The sequence below is a fragment of the Trichosurus vulpecula genome, chromosome 7, assembly GCF_011100635.1.
Source record: "Trichosurus vulpecula isolate mTriVul1 chromosome 7, mTriVul1.pri, whole genome shotgun sequence".
NCBI classification, from domain to species: domain Eukaryota; kingdom Metazoa; phylum Chordata; class Mammalia; order Diprotodontia; family Phalangeridae; genus Trichosurus; species Trichosurus vulpecula.
Genome location: NC_050579.1, coordinates 34,272,611 through 34,290,071, shown reverse-complemented (window position 1 = coordinate 34,290,071; position 17,461 = coordinate 34,272,611). Strand labels below are relative to the sequence as shown.

The window sequence follows — 17,461 nt, the reverse complement described above, 5'->3', positions numbered from 1 at the left end:
AGTTCCTACACTTCGGTGTATGAGGGAGGGTGGAGGAAATGGGACCAAGTACATAGGTAGAGGTCATAGCTCTGAACAATCTCTCCCCATGCTTGAGATGTCTTCTCTCCTCCCTTCCATCTCTCAGAATCCTTAATTTCCTTCAAAATTCAACCCAAATACCACCTTTGACATGGAACCTTTCCTGACCTCTTCCTCTTCTCAAGTTGCCTTATGTTTATTTTACATAGATTTTAATAGCTTTTTTAGTGTATGTGTATTGTCTCTCTTGATAGAATGCAAACTCCTTGAGGGCAGGAAGTGACACTTTCATTTTTGTATCCCCAGCACCCAGAACAGTGCCTAGCATAATTTTTTTACTAGACCTCAGAATCAGAGTTTGAGAATAGGACAAGATGTTGGCAGCCATCTACCCCAACCTGTACACAAAAGAAATCTCACTATAAGACACCCACTAAGTAGTCAGTGAGGAGCTCCCTTTATGAGTGCACTTTGGCATCTGCTCTGAAACTTAATAGTCATACAAAGTTATCTGGGCACTAAGGGGTTAAGAATCCCCAGAACCACCAGTATGACACATAGAAGGTGCTTAATGAATGCTCATTAATTGATTAAATGAGCAGAAGAAAAAGTCTTTACTCCCAATGCTAGACATCATAAAGATGCTTATATAGGATCAAGATCCTTTCCCATGAAATCCAAGGATTAAACATAAGCATCATCATCATCACCATCATAATGTACATAATTGCTTTAAGGTTTACAAAGCACTTTATATCCATTATCATCATTTGATCCCCATAACAATCCTCAAAGGGAGGTACTATCCTTATACCCGTTTTCTTGTTGTTGCTGTTGAGTCGTTTTTACTCACGTCCAACTCTTCGTGAACTCATTTTGGGTCTTCTTGGCAGAGATACTCGAGCGCTTTGCCATTTCTTTCTCCAGCTCATTTTTACAGATGAGGAAACTGAGGCAAACGAGGTCAAGTGACCTGCCCAAGATTACACAACTAGTAAGTGCCTGAGACTGAATTTGAAGTCAGGTCTTACTGACTCCAGGACTGACTCTATCCACTGCGCCACCTAGCTGCCTCATTTTACAGATAAGAAAAGTGAGGCAAAGATAGGCTAGGGGACTCACCTGAGGTCACCAAGGCAGATCTTCCTGGCTCCTAGTCCAACATTCTACCCACAGTACCACCTCATTGTCTCATCAGCTGGACTAGGCAACATGTGAGTCTCAAAGAGCCTGCTTTTATTCAGTGGTATTTAGGGCTACAGGCAAACCAGAGAGAACCTGGCTATTTAAAGAGGTTACATCATCAGGAGTGTCATCTTTGAGATTGGCCACTAGAGGGCTCATCAAGACCCAGTGATTTGGAAGTTGGACCTTAACCGAGACCAGCGAGGAGATGGAGGGCCACACTGGTGGACCGCCCCACACATGGCATAAGTATAATGGATCCATTATGTATCAAGCAACAGAAGGAGGGAATGGACGAGTGGTGCCAGTGTAATAAATCAGGGTAAAATGATCTCCACAAAGTAAGCTGGATAAATCCACAGATGCCAGGCTAAACTAGACTAAACAGACTTTTTGGTAAGTGGCAGGGCATTTGCTTTTTCCAGTTCTAGAAAAGAGCAGAAAAAACCCAACAAACCAAAAAATGCAGATTCCCTCCCAGGTCCCTGGGCAAATGTCCAAACTCTCCTGTAAGAATAGTCTGACTCCAGGAAGTAGAATTTCACAGAAGAGGAAAGGAAATGTAAAGGTCAAGTAAGTCCCTATGGGCAATTAATGAGATCCCATTTCCTTTGGGTTGACATGTGCCAATGGAATATCTTGCCAATCTCACCCCCGCTGTCCTGGAACTGTGGGGAAACACATACCTCTCCTTAAACTTCAGCAGCTTTCAACAGCTAGTATGAGGTTGCTTAAGGTGCTGGAGATGGAGTCAGGAAGACTCCTTTGACATCTGCTAGCTGTGAGACTATGGGCAAGTATCTTCACTTTTTGGAAACCAAGTTCCTTCATCTGCAAAAATGAAGATACTGAGGCAGCCAGGTGGCACAGTGAGTAGAGCACTGGCCATCAAGTCAGGAGAACCTGAGTTCAAATCCAGCCTCAGACACTTGACACACTTACTAGCTGTGTGACCTTGGGCAAGTCACTTAAGCCCAATTGCCTTGCCTTCCCCAGACTCATCTTCCTGAGTTCAAATCTCAGGTCTCTGGTCTCAGACACATACTACCTGTGAGACCCTGGGCAAGTCACTTAACCCTGTTGTTTGTTTCAGTTTCCTCATCTGTAAAATGAGCTGGAAAAGGAAATGGCACACCACTTCAGTATCTTTGCCAAGAAAACCCCAAATGTGGTCATGGAGAGTCATACACCACCGAACGACTGAAAATGACAACCTGGAAAACATCCCCCTTTTGCGATAGTGCAAATTTAAGTACATATTGTTGACTGTCTATAGTCCATGCAGAGTTACAACTCCACACTTCAACAACACGACGCTATTAGCTCCTAAAGAAAACTAACTACTTCTTTAAAAAAAAGGCATAACCCAGATAGTCCCTCATTTGACGAACTCCATCTAAGTTTACATTGCAAAACGGCTTAGATATATTCAGAGTAAGCCACACATAACATGTTACTTCATCAATTTTCCAAAATAAATTTTCTGGACAATGACAGAGAGATAAGAAGAAAAAACAATGGAGGAATGAGGTTCTAATTCCTACACATGCAGTGGGGGGTGAAAACCTTTTACAGAGAAGTTACAAACAAAGAAAAGACAAATGAAGTGGCACAAGACATTTAACGTATCCCGCACAATGTCTTCACTTTGCTGTCATCATTTGAACAAATTCTTCGTAGTTTACTTGGCCATCACCGTCCATGTCGGCTTCCCTGATCATCTCATCAACCTCTTCATCTGTTAACTTCTCTCCAAGGTTTGTCATCACATGGCGAAGTTCTGCTGCACTAATAAAACCATCGCCATCCTTGTCAAACACACGGAACGCTTCTCGAATTTCTTCATCGCTGTCTGTGTCTTTCATTTTTCTTGCCATCATAGTCAGAAACTCTGAGAAGTCAATTGTGCCATTACCATCAGCATCAACTTCGTTAATCATGTCCTGTAATTCGGCTTCTGTGGGATTCTGCCCAAGTGACCTCATTATGGTTCCCAGTTCCTTTGTTGTTATGCTACCATCTCCATCCTTGTCAAATAGTGCAAAGGCTTCTTTGAATTCTGCAATCTGTTCTTCTGTCAGTTGTTCAGCCATGCTGCTAGATGTTCTACCAGCCAAATCCCCATGAGGCAACCTCCACCCTCAGGAGCTGCACTCCATCTAACTTATAACCTTTAGTAACTTAGCAACTGAGTGCTGGATTATGACATCTCAGACAATGACTTTAATCTGCCAATCCGGCAGAACTGGAATTTTTAAAACACAACTAAAATTCAAACAATTCTCTGCTTTCAAAGAGCTTACACTCTCATTGAGGTAGACAACATACATAAGAGAAGGCAGCTGCAGGGAAGATGGTAAGTGTCCCCCACCCCAACCCCAGGGCCCAGAAGAAAGTGAGGCAGGGGACAGCTAAAAAAGAACAAAGCCTACTTCCCTGTAGTGATTGTGTAGAATCAGGATTAGCCCATGAGAAACTTGCTAACTTGTAACTTGTACTACCTTTCCAAAATCAGCTCTAATTCCTTTATTCCTCTGAGGTCTCTTCCAGCTTCAAAGTCCTATGAATTCCCCCACACAAAGGCATAGAACACAAGAAAGGTCATATTGGATAAAAACAACGCTTCATACAGCCCAGGCAACAATGGATATTCTGTGAACCTCCCACCCCCACCAATTCTTCCTCCTCTACTGAAATATCAATCAATCAATACGTGAGTAAACTTAGTAAGTGTCAGACCCTGTGCTAAGTGCTGGGGATACAAAAAGAGGCAAAAGAGAGTCACTGCCCTCAAGAAGCGCATCATCTATTGGGGAGCTTGGGAACTTCTGGTCTAAGAGGAAGGCATGCTTTTTATAGAGAGCAAAGGTAAGGGGGAAGATGAATAAAGCCCATGTTCTTACTCAGCTAGAGATCTGGACCCAAGGTTTTATTTTTTATTTCTTGCACAAGCTTCTGGAGCCCAAACATTTATTATCTGATGGAGAGAAGAAAAGCCTGCAATAGGGAAAGTAGCTGCTAGTAGTGCCTCCAGCCATCTGGCCATTAGTTTTTGCAATGTCAGTGTATTCTGTTCTGATTTTAGACAGAGAAATTGCCATTGAAAGAGTCACTGACTTAAATCTGGAAGGAACTACTGTATACAGTAGAACCCCCTTATTTTAGAGATGGAGAAATTGACACCCAGGGAGGTTGTCAGTAAGCTGGTCAGTCCACAAGCATTTTTTAAGTACGTATGATGTTCCAGGCACTATGCTAAGGGGAGTGGGGCCAGGATAGGAAACAAAAAAATAGAAAAAAAAATGGCCCTTGCCCTCAAGGAGTTTACATTCTATTTGGGAGACAATATTCCATATTTTCTTACTTTTCCTCAGGAACTAGGAGAGTTCTTCAGTAATGATCAAATTGGCAACCAGTTATATATTTGAAACATCCATTTTGCAAATTAATTTTTTTACTCTATTCCTCTGGCTCTTTGTATTCCTCTGGCTCTTTGCACTTTACAGAGAATCAACCACAAGTTTTTTAATTACCTACTATGTGTTCAGGCATTGTGCCAAGCTCTGGAGTCTCCATCTGCACCTTGTGCAGTGCTGGGATGTTATAGTAAGGTGATAGTTGGGGGGCAGAGGAGATTGGCCAATGAGGGGGAAGTCTGAGAACCCATAGTAACCATATCTTACTCTGTCTTACTTCCCCATTTACTGACATCACTACAAATCTCCCCCTCTCCATCTCCCTCCCTCTACCCGGTCCCAAGGCATTTCCTTAAATAACCCCAATCCTTTCCTTTCCCCTTCTGCATTGTCATCACTCACTCTCAAGATGACATCCAGCTGGCAGGATGCTTCCCTGGCATAATCTCTGAGAATCCAGAGTTGCCTCTATGCCAGGGGGAAGGATTGGCAGAGGACTGAGTCTTAAATGGCCCTAGAAAAAAATGAAAGGAAATGGTGGCCAACATCAGAGGGCATCAGAGGATGAGTTCTCTTGACTTTCTTCATCTGAGTCTCCTATCAAGATCAGATTGAAAATTCTGGTTTCCAATTCACTCCTGGTCACTGAGAATTTTTGGTTATGGACTAGGATCCAAGATCCTTTCATAAGCATGCCCAACTTCAGTTTCTCACACTTCATTGAGGGAATTACAATACAAGTCACTTAAGTGCCTTTAGCCTCAGTTTCTTTCTCTATAAATTGGAGATGTGTGTGTGTGTGTGTGTGTGTGTGTGTGTGTGTACAGAGAAAGGGAGAGAGAGAGGGAGGGAGGGAGGGAGGGAGAGAGATTGCTTTGTAAACCTCAAAACATGGTACAAATGTTAGATTATTATGATTATTATTACTATTATTCAAAGCCTTTATGGATTATTCAGCACTTTTACATTGTCTTATTTGCTTCTCACAACTACCTTTTTGAGGTAGGCAGCTCAGAGGTGATTATTCATACTTTACAAATGATGACATCAAGGCAGGAAGGGACAGCATGGTACAGTAGAAAGTAGGCCATATTTGGAGTCAAAGGACCTGGGTTCAAATTCAGGTTCTGCCACTTTCTATCTGTGTGACCCTGGTCAAATCCCTCATGCTCCTAACGCCTCAATTTACTGATATGTAAAAGGAGGTTAGATGAGAAAACCTCTAAGGTCCCTTCCAGCTCCTAAACCCATGTTCTTATGAACATTAGAACTAGAAGAGAGCTTGGATGTCTTCTTGTCTTATAGGATAATGAGGCCCAGTGAAGGCAAGGCTTCAAAGCTTAGTCAGCAGATTAAGGGAGCTGGGATAAGAGTCCAGGTCTTCTGACTCCCAGGCAGGACTAAATTGTCTGTGCATGTGACGCTATGTTCCAGTAAATATCTGTTGTTCCAGGCTCAGCTTTAGGCAAAGCTAAGAAGTCAGCAAAGCTCATCTCTGGCACTCCTGCTCTCTCCTCTTGGGAGGTGCTATGTCCTATTTCCATGGGAACTTTCAGGGTAACAATCTCTTCAACTAATTCTATTCTAAGTTGATCCTACTAGTAGGTAGTGGCTTCCATCATGTTGATGGCTTCTAGAAGAATGTACAAATTTTAAGAACCAAAGAGTGAATGTCTGATCGTGTATTGCAGGCAGCCAGACAGGAATCGGGAGATCTTTTGGGGGCAAGGGGGGGCCTTTTTTAATCTTCCTGGTTGACTTCATGGTAGCACAAGTCAGAGCCAGGTCACATCCATACATAAGCATGGATGAAAGGGATTTGTTAGTTAATCTTTCCTTCCTTACACAAATGAATGAATAAGATTGTTGTGTGCTTTGGGGTTGTTTTCTGTCATTTAAAAATACTTATGTATTAGACCTCAAGGATGTCAAAGAAAGAAAGAAAAGCTTCATATACACTAAAATATTTATAGCAGCACTTTTTGTGGTAGTAAAGAACTGGAAACAAAAGGAGTTCCCAGCAACTAGGGAATAACTAATCAAATTAATAATTTAATGGACTTGTAATACAGGCATGTTAAACTCAAATAAAATGGGACCACTGAATCACACAGAAGGATCCCTGTGGTGGCATATTGACTTAGAAACTACAAATTAACATTTGTGTTTTGTTGTATTTTTACTTATTTTGTTAAATATTTCCCAATGACATTTCAATATGCTTTTGGCTGCATTCTGGAATGTTGAGGGCTTCATGGGCTCCAGGGACACCTCTGCTATAAGAAATGGTAAATATACAGAATTAAGATAAGACATAGAGGAACCCAGCAACAGAAGAGTGCCGAAGCACCATGGAAGACCCTTTCCCCTAAGATGATGCTGACAGCGAAGAAGGAAGCCATTGTCCCACCCAAGACAGAAGCCAAGTCCAAAGCCTTGAAGGCCAAGAAGGAGGTATTGAAGGGTGTCCATAGCCACAAAAAGAAAAAGATCTGAACATCACCCACCTTCTGGTGACTCAAGACACTAAGACTCCAAAGGCAGCCCAAATAACCTCGGAAGAGTGCCCTCGGAGAAACAAGCTTGATCACTATGCCATCATTAATTTCCCCTTGACCACTGAGTCTGCTATAAAGAAGACTGAAGACAACCACACCCTAGTCTTCATTGTGGACGTCAAGGCTAACAAGTATCGGATCAAGCAGGCGGTAAAGAAGCTATATGACATCAATGTGGCCAAGGTCAAAGGGCTGATCTGGCCTGATGGAGAGAAGAAGGCCTATGTCCAACCTGCTCCAGACTGTGATACTTTAGATTTTGCCAACAAAATTGGAATCATCTAAACTGTGTCCAGCTATCCCACTCCACCTACAATAGAAAGTCTTCCGGTAAAAAAACAAAGAAAGAAAGAAACAAAAAACAAAACAGAAGTGTGCTGCACTCAAAATCCCAAGGTTGATGGATTGAAACCATTGTCTGCTAGTTGCTTGAGCCATCATGAAGCAATGAATAGTGCTGAATTTTGAGTCAGGAAGGTTCAAACCCTGCCTCAGACACTTACAAGCTGTGTGACTCTGGGCAAATCATTTAGCCTCTCTGTTCCTCAGGTTCTTCATCTCTAAAATAAGGGGGTTGGATTCAGTGACCTTTAAGGTTCCCCTGAAGCTCTCAATCTAAGATACTATGATGCCAAGTGGCCCAGAGTGAAGAAAAATAAACCAGGAAAACAATATACCCAATGTTATAACAATGTTAATGGAAAGAAAAATGAAAAAACCCCAAACTAAATCGTGCATAATTATAATGATCGAGTTTGGCTTCAAGAAGCAATAACTTATTCTTTTCACCCTTCTTTGCAAAAGTGAGGGGCTATGGATGGAGAATATTGTATATATTTCTATATAGTTGAGATGCTTCTGCTGAACTGCTATTTTTTTCCTTCTTTCTTCTAAGGGCTGGCTTTCTATGAAGGAAAGGAAGGAGTGATATATTTGGAAATGAAGATGATGAAAGAAAAGATATCAATAACAATTTTTAGTAGACAGAACTCATACATAGGTTCATGGGATTTAGAACCTGAGAGACCTTGGGGTCTAAACCACATATCTTACTGGTCCATCAGTACTCATATCTTAGACAGACAGGGCAGATGGACAATGCCCTGAGCCCAGAACTGAATCTGAAGTAGAGCTGCTTGCTAACATTTGGGAAATTTCGTGGTACATTTCATGCTCCCAAACTTCTCCCTCAAACCCAGGACAGTGTCAACAATAAATACCAACACTCTGGCAAGGCTTTATGGCTGTGAATCATAGAAAACTACAATCTTTGAAGAATTAAAAGTTGTTAGTTACCCTCAAGGTATAGAGGGATGAATAGTGAACACGAATAGGATAGCTTCAGCATTATCATCAATGAAGAATCCAATCCAAGAGTGGCTTGGAAGATATCATTAAGGACTAGAAGAGGAGGTGGGCCAATTATGGAGCGAGAGCAAGGAAGAAAAAAAAAGAAGAGGAGAGGGATCTAGGGGGAGAGGTTGGTCAACAACGTCAAATAAATCTGAGAGGCCGAGGAAGATGGATGTCAAGAAGAGGCATTAGATTGGGTCCGTAGAAGATCGTTGATGAGGTCAGAGTTCAGATTGCAGGAAGTTAAAAAGAGAGTGAGAGAAGACAAAGTAGAGGCAATGAGCACAGACTGCTTTTTTTTAAAGGAGCTTGGTTGAGAAGCAGATGAAAGATGTAGGGCAAAAGTTAGTGAAAATGGTAGTAGCCTGATTATTATGATCTCACAGCATTCAGTCTGGGTTTTCTTTTTTAGATGTATAATTTTAACGGGGGTGGCACATGCTCCAATCACCTAAGATGTAGGGACCCACATGGAAAAACAGGAGGACCAGGACAGGCATTGACGCTCTACATTGGCCTACCGTGTGGTTGGGAGCAGCCTCTTTCTGGGTTACAGTAGATTGTCTCCATCATTATGCTTCCCCATCCATCATCAATTTCTCCTTATCTATCAGTACCTTCCTTGCTGCCTATGATTGTTTTTAGGGCTTCTATCTCAGAATTATTTTGGGACTGTGGAACTCTTATATAACAACTGTGTCATATCAGAAATGTGCATTTTTGGTTTCTCCACCTGTTTGAGATGGGTCACAGGACCCATGAAGAGGCCCTGATTTGGAGTGTTAGTTGCTAAGTCAGAAGCAATGAGATGTTAGCTTGAGAAGATATAGCAAGACAAATGACAATAGTAGATGAATAGTAGAAGTTGCTTAAAGAAAACAGACTATAGAAGTCTAAGGAGCTGAGAAGCTGAGGGAAGGCTGGCTGATAGGAGCTGAGTAGACTGGACAAGAAGGCTTTGTATCTGTGGTGGGGACCTGAACTGATTGGAGGAAAACTTTGATGCTGGGAGCGGATTGGCAAAAGAAGCATCCTATATTGTGTAAAGAACTGGCTGAGGGAGGACTGCCTTGCTCTCTAGAGCCACTTATAGCTTAAGAGAGGAAGGGGAAGGGAAAGGGAACAAGCAGTATCTACTATGTGCCAGGCACTGTGCTAAGTGCTTTATGAATATCATCTCATTTGATCCTCACGATAATCCTGTGAGGAGGATACTATTATTATCTCTACAATTGAAGAAATGGAGGCAGATAGTGATTAAATTACTTCTCCAGGGTCAAATGAGTGAGGTTAGATTTGGTCTCAGTACTCTAACCACCACCGCAGACAGCTGCCCTAGAGAGACGGGAAACCCCTCAAAGCCTACAGAGAGATGATTAACTTTGAAGATTCTAGGAATAAAGGGAGCTAACTGCTTTTTATTGAAAGAGTGTCCTGCTGCATTAGCCTTCTCAAGGGAGCAGACTAGGAAGATCTACAGACCCCAGGCTTAAGGCTACTATTTGCTAAAAGATTTTAACACTGCTTCAGTTGTCTGCCCATCCAGAAGGAGGGCACAGAGGCTCAGAAGGGGAGGTGATGTGAGGTCCAGACTGTTCTCTAAAAAGGCCACAGACATTTAGTCCTTCAGTCCAGAGTTGTGACCTGCCCCCAGCGCAGGGATTTCCCTATTGTTGTGCCTCACTAATGGCAATCACTCTCCCCTCCTACCTATCTGCCACAGGCAGGACCCATGTCTGTAGTGGACTGGGTATTTCTGTTCTTGCCTTCTTTTGAGTAAATGTTGTATTGTTATAGTCTACTGTTTACCTTCTCAGTTAGTAAATGTTTTATGATGAAGGGTTAACGATGTTATTGTTACCGAGCTGTGTAGATGGGAAGTATACCAGTGCAGACATTGGAGAATGGACATATATCCCCAGCACCAGGGTTACCCCCAAGACCTTGAGAGTGAATTGCAGCAATGTGGCTGCCCATGGCTATTTCCTTCCTCCCCAAAATCCCCCAGACCTGCTGTCTTCAGTGTAGCTTAGGTGAGTGAGCAAGCACTCAGAGAAAAGGTGGTGGGGAGGGTTGGGTGCGTGCTTGCATCACATGGTCTGCTTCACTGTGGAAGGCACCCAGGGGGACAACTTCATTGTCTCCTTTGGCTGCTTCCTCTTATTTACACCCCGTATTCAAACATTTCTATTTCTACAATATCTCTCATAGACATCCTCTTTCCATTCACACATCTACTCCCACCTAGTACATACCCTCATTGCTTCTTCCCTCCCCTCTGCTCCCCCCCAAATTTCAATGGCTCCCTATTGCCCCAAGGAATAAATACAGACTCCTCTCTTTGACCCTAAAAGCTCTTCACCATGTGACCCCTTCCTACCTTTCCAGTCTTCTTAAACTTTACTCCCCTCCTTGAATTCTGCAATGCAGCCATACTAGCCTACTTCTTGTTTTAAATACACACACACACACACACACACACACACACACACACACACACCTCTCCCATTTTCGCTTTTCCTTTAGCCATCCCATACTCCATGCCTGGAATTCACTCCCATCTCACCTTTGCTTCCTTCTAGACTCAACCCCTGTGCCACCTTCTTCATGAAGACTTTCCTGCTGCTGCCAGCTGCTAGTGCCCTCCCTCCTAAGCTACTTTGTTTTTTTTCTTTTTTTGAAGGGGTAAGGCAGGGCAATTGGGGTTAAGTGACTTGCCCAAGATCACACAGCTAGTAAGTGTGTCAAGTGTCTGAGGCAGGATTTGAACTCAGGTCCTCCTGACTCCAGGGCTGGTGCTCTACTCACTGTGCCACCTAGCTGCCCCCCTAAGCTACTTTGTATTCATTTGGTACATGCTGTGCATACACTTGTATGCTTAGACGTTGTCTCCTCCTTTAGACTATAAGCTCTTTGAAGGCAGGGACTATTTTGCTTTTATCTTTGTGTATCCATGGCTTACTTTCATAAATATGTGCTGATTGATTGATCCCATCTCTGCTTGAATACTTCCAGTGATATGGAACCCCCCCCCCCCAAATCTTCTCTACTCTAGCCTATATCAAAATAATAATAATCACTAGCATTTATGTAATACATTGAGTTTTGCAAAGTGCTTTACATATATTATCCCATTTGATCCTTACAAGACCCCATGAAGGACAGGAGCTATTATTGTCCCTATTTTATAGAGAAGGAAACTGTAGCTGGGGAGGATAAATGACTAGCCCAGGGTCATACAACTCAAGAAGTGTCTGAGACAAGATTCAAACTCAGGTCTTCCTGACTCCAAGGCTGGCCCTCTATCCAACTAGCTGCCTCCTACTTCACCACAAACTCAACTAAGGTGGTGCTGATAACCTAATCTATTTTTCCTCCCAGGAGGAATCTCAGGGTCTTAGTGGTAACCCTGGTGTTGGACATATAAATCTGCTTCTGTACTCACAGCTGTAACTTCTCAGTCCCCACTCATGTGCCTCCCATAACAATGACACCAGTAACTTCATCTAGAAACATTTACTAAATGAGAAGGTAAACACAAGACTGTCATTATATAGTATTTACTCCATCCAAGTTTAGATTGCAGAAGGGCTTAGATATATACAGAGTAAGCCACATGTAACATGTTGCCTCATCAATTTTCCAAAATAAAGTTTCTGGACAATGACAGAGAGATAAAGAAAGAAAAACATGGAGGAATGAGGTTCTAATTTCTACATCTGCAGTGCAGGGGGGCGGGGGTGGAACCTTTTACAGAGAAGTTACAAAGAAAAGACAAATAAACAACGTGGCCCAAGACGTCTTGTACAACGTCTTCACTTTGCTGTCATCATTTGAACAAATTCTTCATAGTTTACTTGGCCATCACCGTCCATGTCGGCTTCCCTGATCATCTCATCAACCTCTTCATCTGTTAACTTCTCTCCAAGGTTTGTCATCACATGGCGAAGTTCTGCTGCACTAATAAAACCATCGCCATCCTTGTCAAACACACGGAACGCTTCTCGAATTTCTTCATCGCTGTCTGTGTCTTTCATTTTTCTTGCCATCATAGTCAGAAACTCTGAAAAGTCAATTGTGCCATTACCATCAGCATCGACTTCGTTAATCATGTCCTGTAATTCGGCTTCTGTGGGATTCTGCCCAAGTGACCTCATTATGGTTCCCAGTTCCTTTGTTGTTATGCTACCATCTCCATCCTTGTCAAATAGTGCAAAGGCTTCTTTGAATTCTGCAATCTGTTCTTCTGTCAGTTGTTCAGCCATGCTGCTAAATCTATTAGCGGCCAAGTTCCCATCAGCCAACCTCCACCCTCAGAGGCTGCACTCAGACTAATCCAAAACCTTTAGCAACTTAGCAACAGAGTGCTAGATTATGACATCTCAGACAATGACTTTAGTCTTTTGATCCTGTCTGACCTGGGATTTAAAAAAAACACAACTAAAACTGAAATCTGCACTGATAACTACTCAAACAGGTTTATTGATATTGAGTTGGAAAGGGTCTAGATACAGGGGTGGGGAACCTGTGGCCGCAAAGCCACACATGGCCCTCTAGGTCCTCAAGTGTGGCTCTTTGACTTCACAGAACAAATCCCCTTCATAAAAAGGATTTGTTCTGTAAAACTTGGACTCAGTCGAAAGACCTCGCCCAAGTACCTACAAGGTCTCAAGGTCACAGGTTCCCCATCCCTGGTAGGAGGTGATGCAATGTAACACCCTCATTTTTACAGGAAACTTGAGAGGTTAAGTGACCTATAGGAGATCACGTCTAGAGCCAAGAGGGACCTTCAGGGACATCAAAGGTCCTAATCTTGAGCCTCCTCATGTTACAGATAAAGAAACTGAGGCTCAGAGAGGCAAGAGACTTGTCCATGATAGTATTAGAGATGAGATTTGAACCTATGTCTTCATGACTCCAGTCTAACTATATAGCTCCTATACTAGCATCCCCTATGGGATTCTGGATGCCATTTGTCAATTTGTATTTTTAGGTTTTTTTTGTTTTTTATCTATTTTTAGTTTTCAACATCCACTTTCATAAGATTTTGAGTTCCAGATTCCCCCCCCATCTCTCCTCTCCCCTACTCCAAGACAGCATGCAATTTGATATAGGCTGTCCATATAGATTTATATTGAGCCTATTTTCACGTTTGTCATGTTGTCAAGAAGAATTAGAACCAATGGGAGAAACCACGAGAAAGAAGAAACAAACAAAAAAGAAAACAAAAGAGAGAACAAATAATATGCTTCAACCTGCATTTAGACTCTATAGTTCTTTTTTTGGATGTGGACAGCATTTTCCATCATGAGTCCTTTGGAGTTGTCCTGGATTCTTGCATTGCTAAGAATAGATAGGTCTACCAAAGTTAGTCATTGCACATTGTGACTGTGTTACTGTGTACAATGTTCTTCTGGTTCTGCTCACTTCAGCATCAGTTCATGCAAGTCTTTCCAGACTTTTCTGAAGTCTGCCTGATTATCATTTCTTATAGCATGACAATATTCAATTACAATCATATACCACCATTTGTTCAGCCATTCCCCAACTGATGGGCATCCCCTCAATTTCCAATTCTTTACCACCACAAAAAGAGCTGCTATAAATATTTTTGGACATGAGGGTCCTTTCCCCATTTGTATGATCTCTTTGGGATATAGACCTAGAAGTGGTATTGCTGGGTCAAAGGGTATGCACATTTTTATAGCCCTTTGGACGTAGTTCCAAATTGCAGAGCATACATTCTATTCTTTTGGGACATGTGATGGAGAATGTTTCTCCTTCTGTACTCTCCCCTCAACTCAGCCCCAAGGGAGAGTGACCTCCTGCAGAAGCACATGACAGGTTTAAGAATGTGCTTGCATATGTTCTGAAAAAGGGAGATTAAGGACTGTTCAGGAATTACAACTTCCTATGAATTTGTAGGGTTGGGTGTGTGTGTGAAGAAATGGGGCATTTGAACTTCCTAAGCATCATGACCTCTAAATAGCTTCTGGCCTAGACAGCACTGTGTGTACCTTGTATCATGAGAAAGCCCAAATTCTAGAGTTCTTTGGTTTTAGAGTTTAAATACTAGCCTCCTTCAAGGAGTATGTGATTTTTCTTTTTTTAAAACAGTTTTTTTTTATTTTACTAGAACACAAATACAAAATAGGGAAAAGAAACAAAAACATATCTTAAACTTAAATATTAAAACTTAAATATAAAGTAAGAAAGAAAAAAAGCATGTCATGTGCATAGCACAACATAGGAGAGGATTCAAAATATGTAACAATCAATTTTCATTTCAAGAAAGCCTGTATGATAAGTAATACACCTTGTGTTGGGAATTGTCCATCTTTTCTTTGCTTCCTTGTGTTTTCTTTTGTTCTCTGCTGTGCACTTTTTAACTTTGCTCTTTTTTCCCCTCCCCCCACCCCCAAAAGGCTACAATATAATTTAGATATTTCTTGATATATACATAGACATACAGATATGTACATACACTTATACATATAAATGTGTGTATATAGACATATACTTTCCCAAACATAATCTACTCGGGATCTTTGTTTTTTATGTTTGTACATATCTTTTGTTTCCTATCCTTTCTGCCTCCTCTACCTTACTTCTACCCACTACATCGCCTTCCTATTCCTTGCCTACCCCACTCCTCCACCAACCACCTTGCCCTCCTTTTACTTGCCTTCCCCCATCTAAGGATCCCTCCCCTATCCCCCTTCTCCCATTAATCTAAACTCCCTTTACCTATTCCCTCATTCTCCTCTCTAAAAATCCCTCCTTGGTCCTAATCCCTCCCTTGTCCTTTCCCCCCTCACTATTCCCCTACCATTTATTTCTTCTAAATTTAGAAGACTTTTGTACTCTTCTAAATATATATGTATTGTTCCCTCTTAAACCCATTCCCGATGAAAGTAGGTTACCAGAACTACCAGCCCTCCTTCCCATCTAAATCTTCTGTATCCTTTCTTCTTCTTGCACCTCTTTTGTATAAAATAGTTACTGTTTTAGTTGTTTCTAAATGGTTTTACTTTTTAAATTCATATTGTAGTCAGGTTTACCCCCCTCTTTCTTATGAGCTAGACAATTACTAATAAGAATGTTAGACATACATTTTACATTTTATGTTATATAAAAGGTAAGCAATCTGTTCTTATGAATCTCTTATAGTCAGACTTTGGTGTGTACCTTATGTTTCTCTTGGTTCTTGTATGTCGAACATTTCTCAATTTGAAGACATCTTTGGTCAAGATTATCTTTATTCTGCAAAATACATCATACCATCAAAAGATGTCAAAGATAGGTCTGGCAAATCTTTGCCAGAAAATATCCCTGAACCTAATATAGGAAATATGTATTTAATAAGGATTAAGTAATTGGGGAATAGGTTTTAAATTAGGGATTCCCTTCTAACAATCTGAGCTTTTATTAGCTACTTACCACACTGGGCAAGGCTTGGGGACACAAAGACAACATCAAAAAGCTTCTCTGTCCACAAGGAACTTACAAAGTCCTTTTGCATGCTAATAGCACCTTTGCACTAATATCAGGGAATTGGCAACGACCTTTATAATCACAACTGAGGACAGGTCAGGAATTATGGAGAGAAGGATGGGACATTTGTTAGATCTAGAGTGATTGCTTAGGGGTCTTCATCTTACATGGGGCAAAAGCATCCCCACAGTGCAGTCTCTGGTAACATGTTATTATTTATGGAAAGCCCCCAGGCTCTAATACAGATTCCCGCTCATCATTTTGCCATACATGCCACATTAGTAATCACTGTGGTTTTAGAAAAGGATCTTCTGCATCCAATTAGGTAGTAAATCTTTAAAGAGGGAGTTAGGTCTTATATGGGTACCCTCTGTTGCCCCTTTTTGCCCCAGCATGTAGGCCCAGTGATGATATGTTATGTTTGGCTCTGCTCAGTGAAATGACCAATAGCAAGGACTCCAAAGGACTAACAGTAGCACATACCTCCCCCTCAATGCAGAGAGGTGATGGATCGTCGCTGTGCAATGAGACATATATTATTATATAGATGTTTCTTTATTTTGCTTAAATATATTTGTGAATATTTATTGAAATATTCTAGTGTATGCTAATTCAGCCTTATACTAATGTCATCCTGAACAAGAAAGGACAGCATCTTTTCTAGTCCCACTTGAAGATAGCTAGCTCAAGGATTATAGAAAGAATGTGTGTATACACATACAAACATATACACACATGTGTATGTATATGTGTGTATATGTGTATATATATACACATATATGTATATATGTGTATATATATATATATATATATATTTTGTTAAATCAGTGGTGGTTGGTAAGAAACATTCATCTTAGTTGGGGCAAAAACATGCATCATTACAAGGAAAGATGCACTATATAGGACAGTCATTGGGAAATAACATTAATGTGAATAAAAACCATCCACAAAACATGTTTTTTAGAAGAAAGTTGGTTTCAGAGTACACAGGAATCATGGTATATGTCTCTTTGTGGGTGTCACTCTAGCATGACCCATTCTTTCTCTTGGTCTCAATAGTCACGCTGAAGGGAAGGGGGAGGAAGTGGGGAAGTCAGACAAAATGAGCCTTTGTTTCCCCAGGGGCCTCTGGTTAGCATTTCACAAATAACAAAACTGTCAGTTAAAGTATTTGTACTTTTTAAGGCAGGGATCCCTGGGAATTAGGCTTCCTGATCAGTGGTCAATAGGTTACCACCCTGACTTGTCCTGGAATCCTCTGGGACCTATCTTTTGGGGTCTAATTCAGCTAAATCTGACTGTAAACCCAATTTGTTACATTCTCCTACCAACTTGCTAAGTAACTAGGAATTAGCTAACATTTCTCATTTCAGTAATGATGATCAAACTTTGCCCTTTCATCTTTATAAACCTTTGTGAAAATGATGACGCAAT

General features: G+C 41.4%; 1 protein-coding gene across 1 annotated transcript; it reads right to left on the bottom strand.

Moving 5' to 3' along the window:
• Positions 1 to 2,849: 2,849 nt before the first annotated feature.
• LOC118857469 (calmodulin-like protein 12) lies at positions 2,850 to 12,798 on the bottom strand. The gene is made up of 4 exons (XM_036768144.1): positions 12,379 to 12,798; positions 9,267 to 9,291; positions 3,946 to 3,958; positions 2,850 to 3,312 (listed from the first exon to the last, which is right to left on the bottom strand). Exons 1-4 carry the CDS (start codon positions 12,796 to 12,798, stop codon positions 2,850 to 2,852), a joined length of 921 nt encoding a protein of 306 aa, XP_036624039.1.
• Between the last annotated feature and the right edge of the window lie 4,663 nt (positions 12,799 to 17,461).

Bases quoted from the DNA above. Each gene is read 5' to 3' on its own strand.
- LOC118857469 (XM_036768144.1), bottom strand. From the start codon at position 12,798: ATGGCTGAACAACTGACAGAAGAACAGATTGCAGAATTCAAAGAAGCC. The intron at 9,292-12,378 runs GAATTTGTTCAA...GGGCCTCTTCAT, and splicing joins ATGGCCAAGTAAACTATGAA to GGGTCCTGTGACCCATCTCA.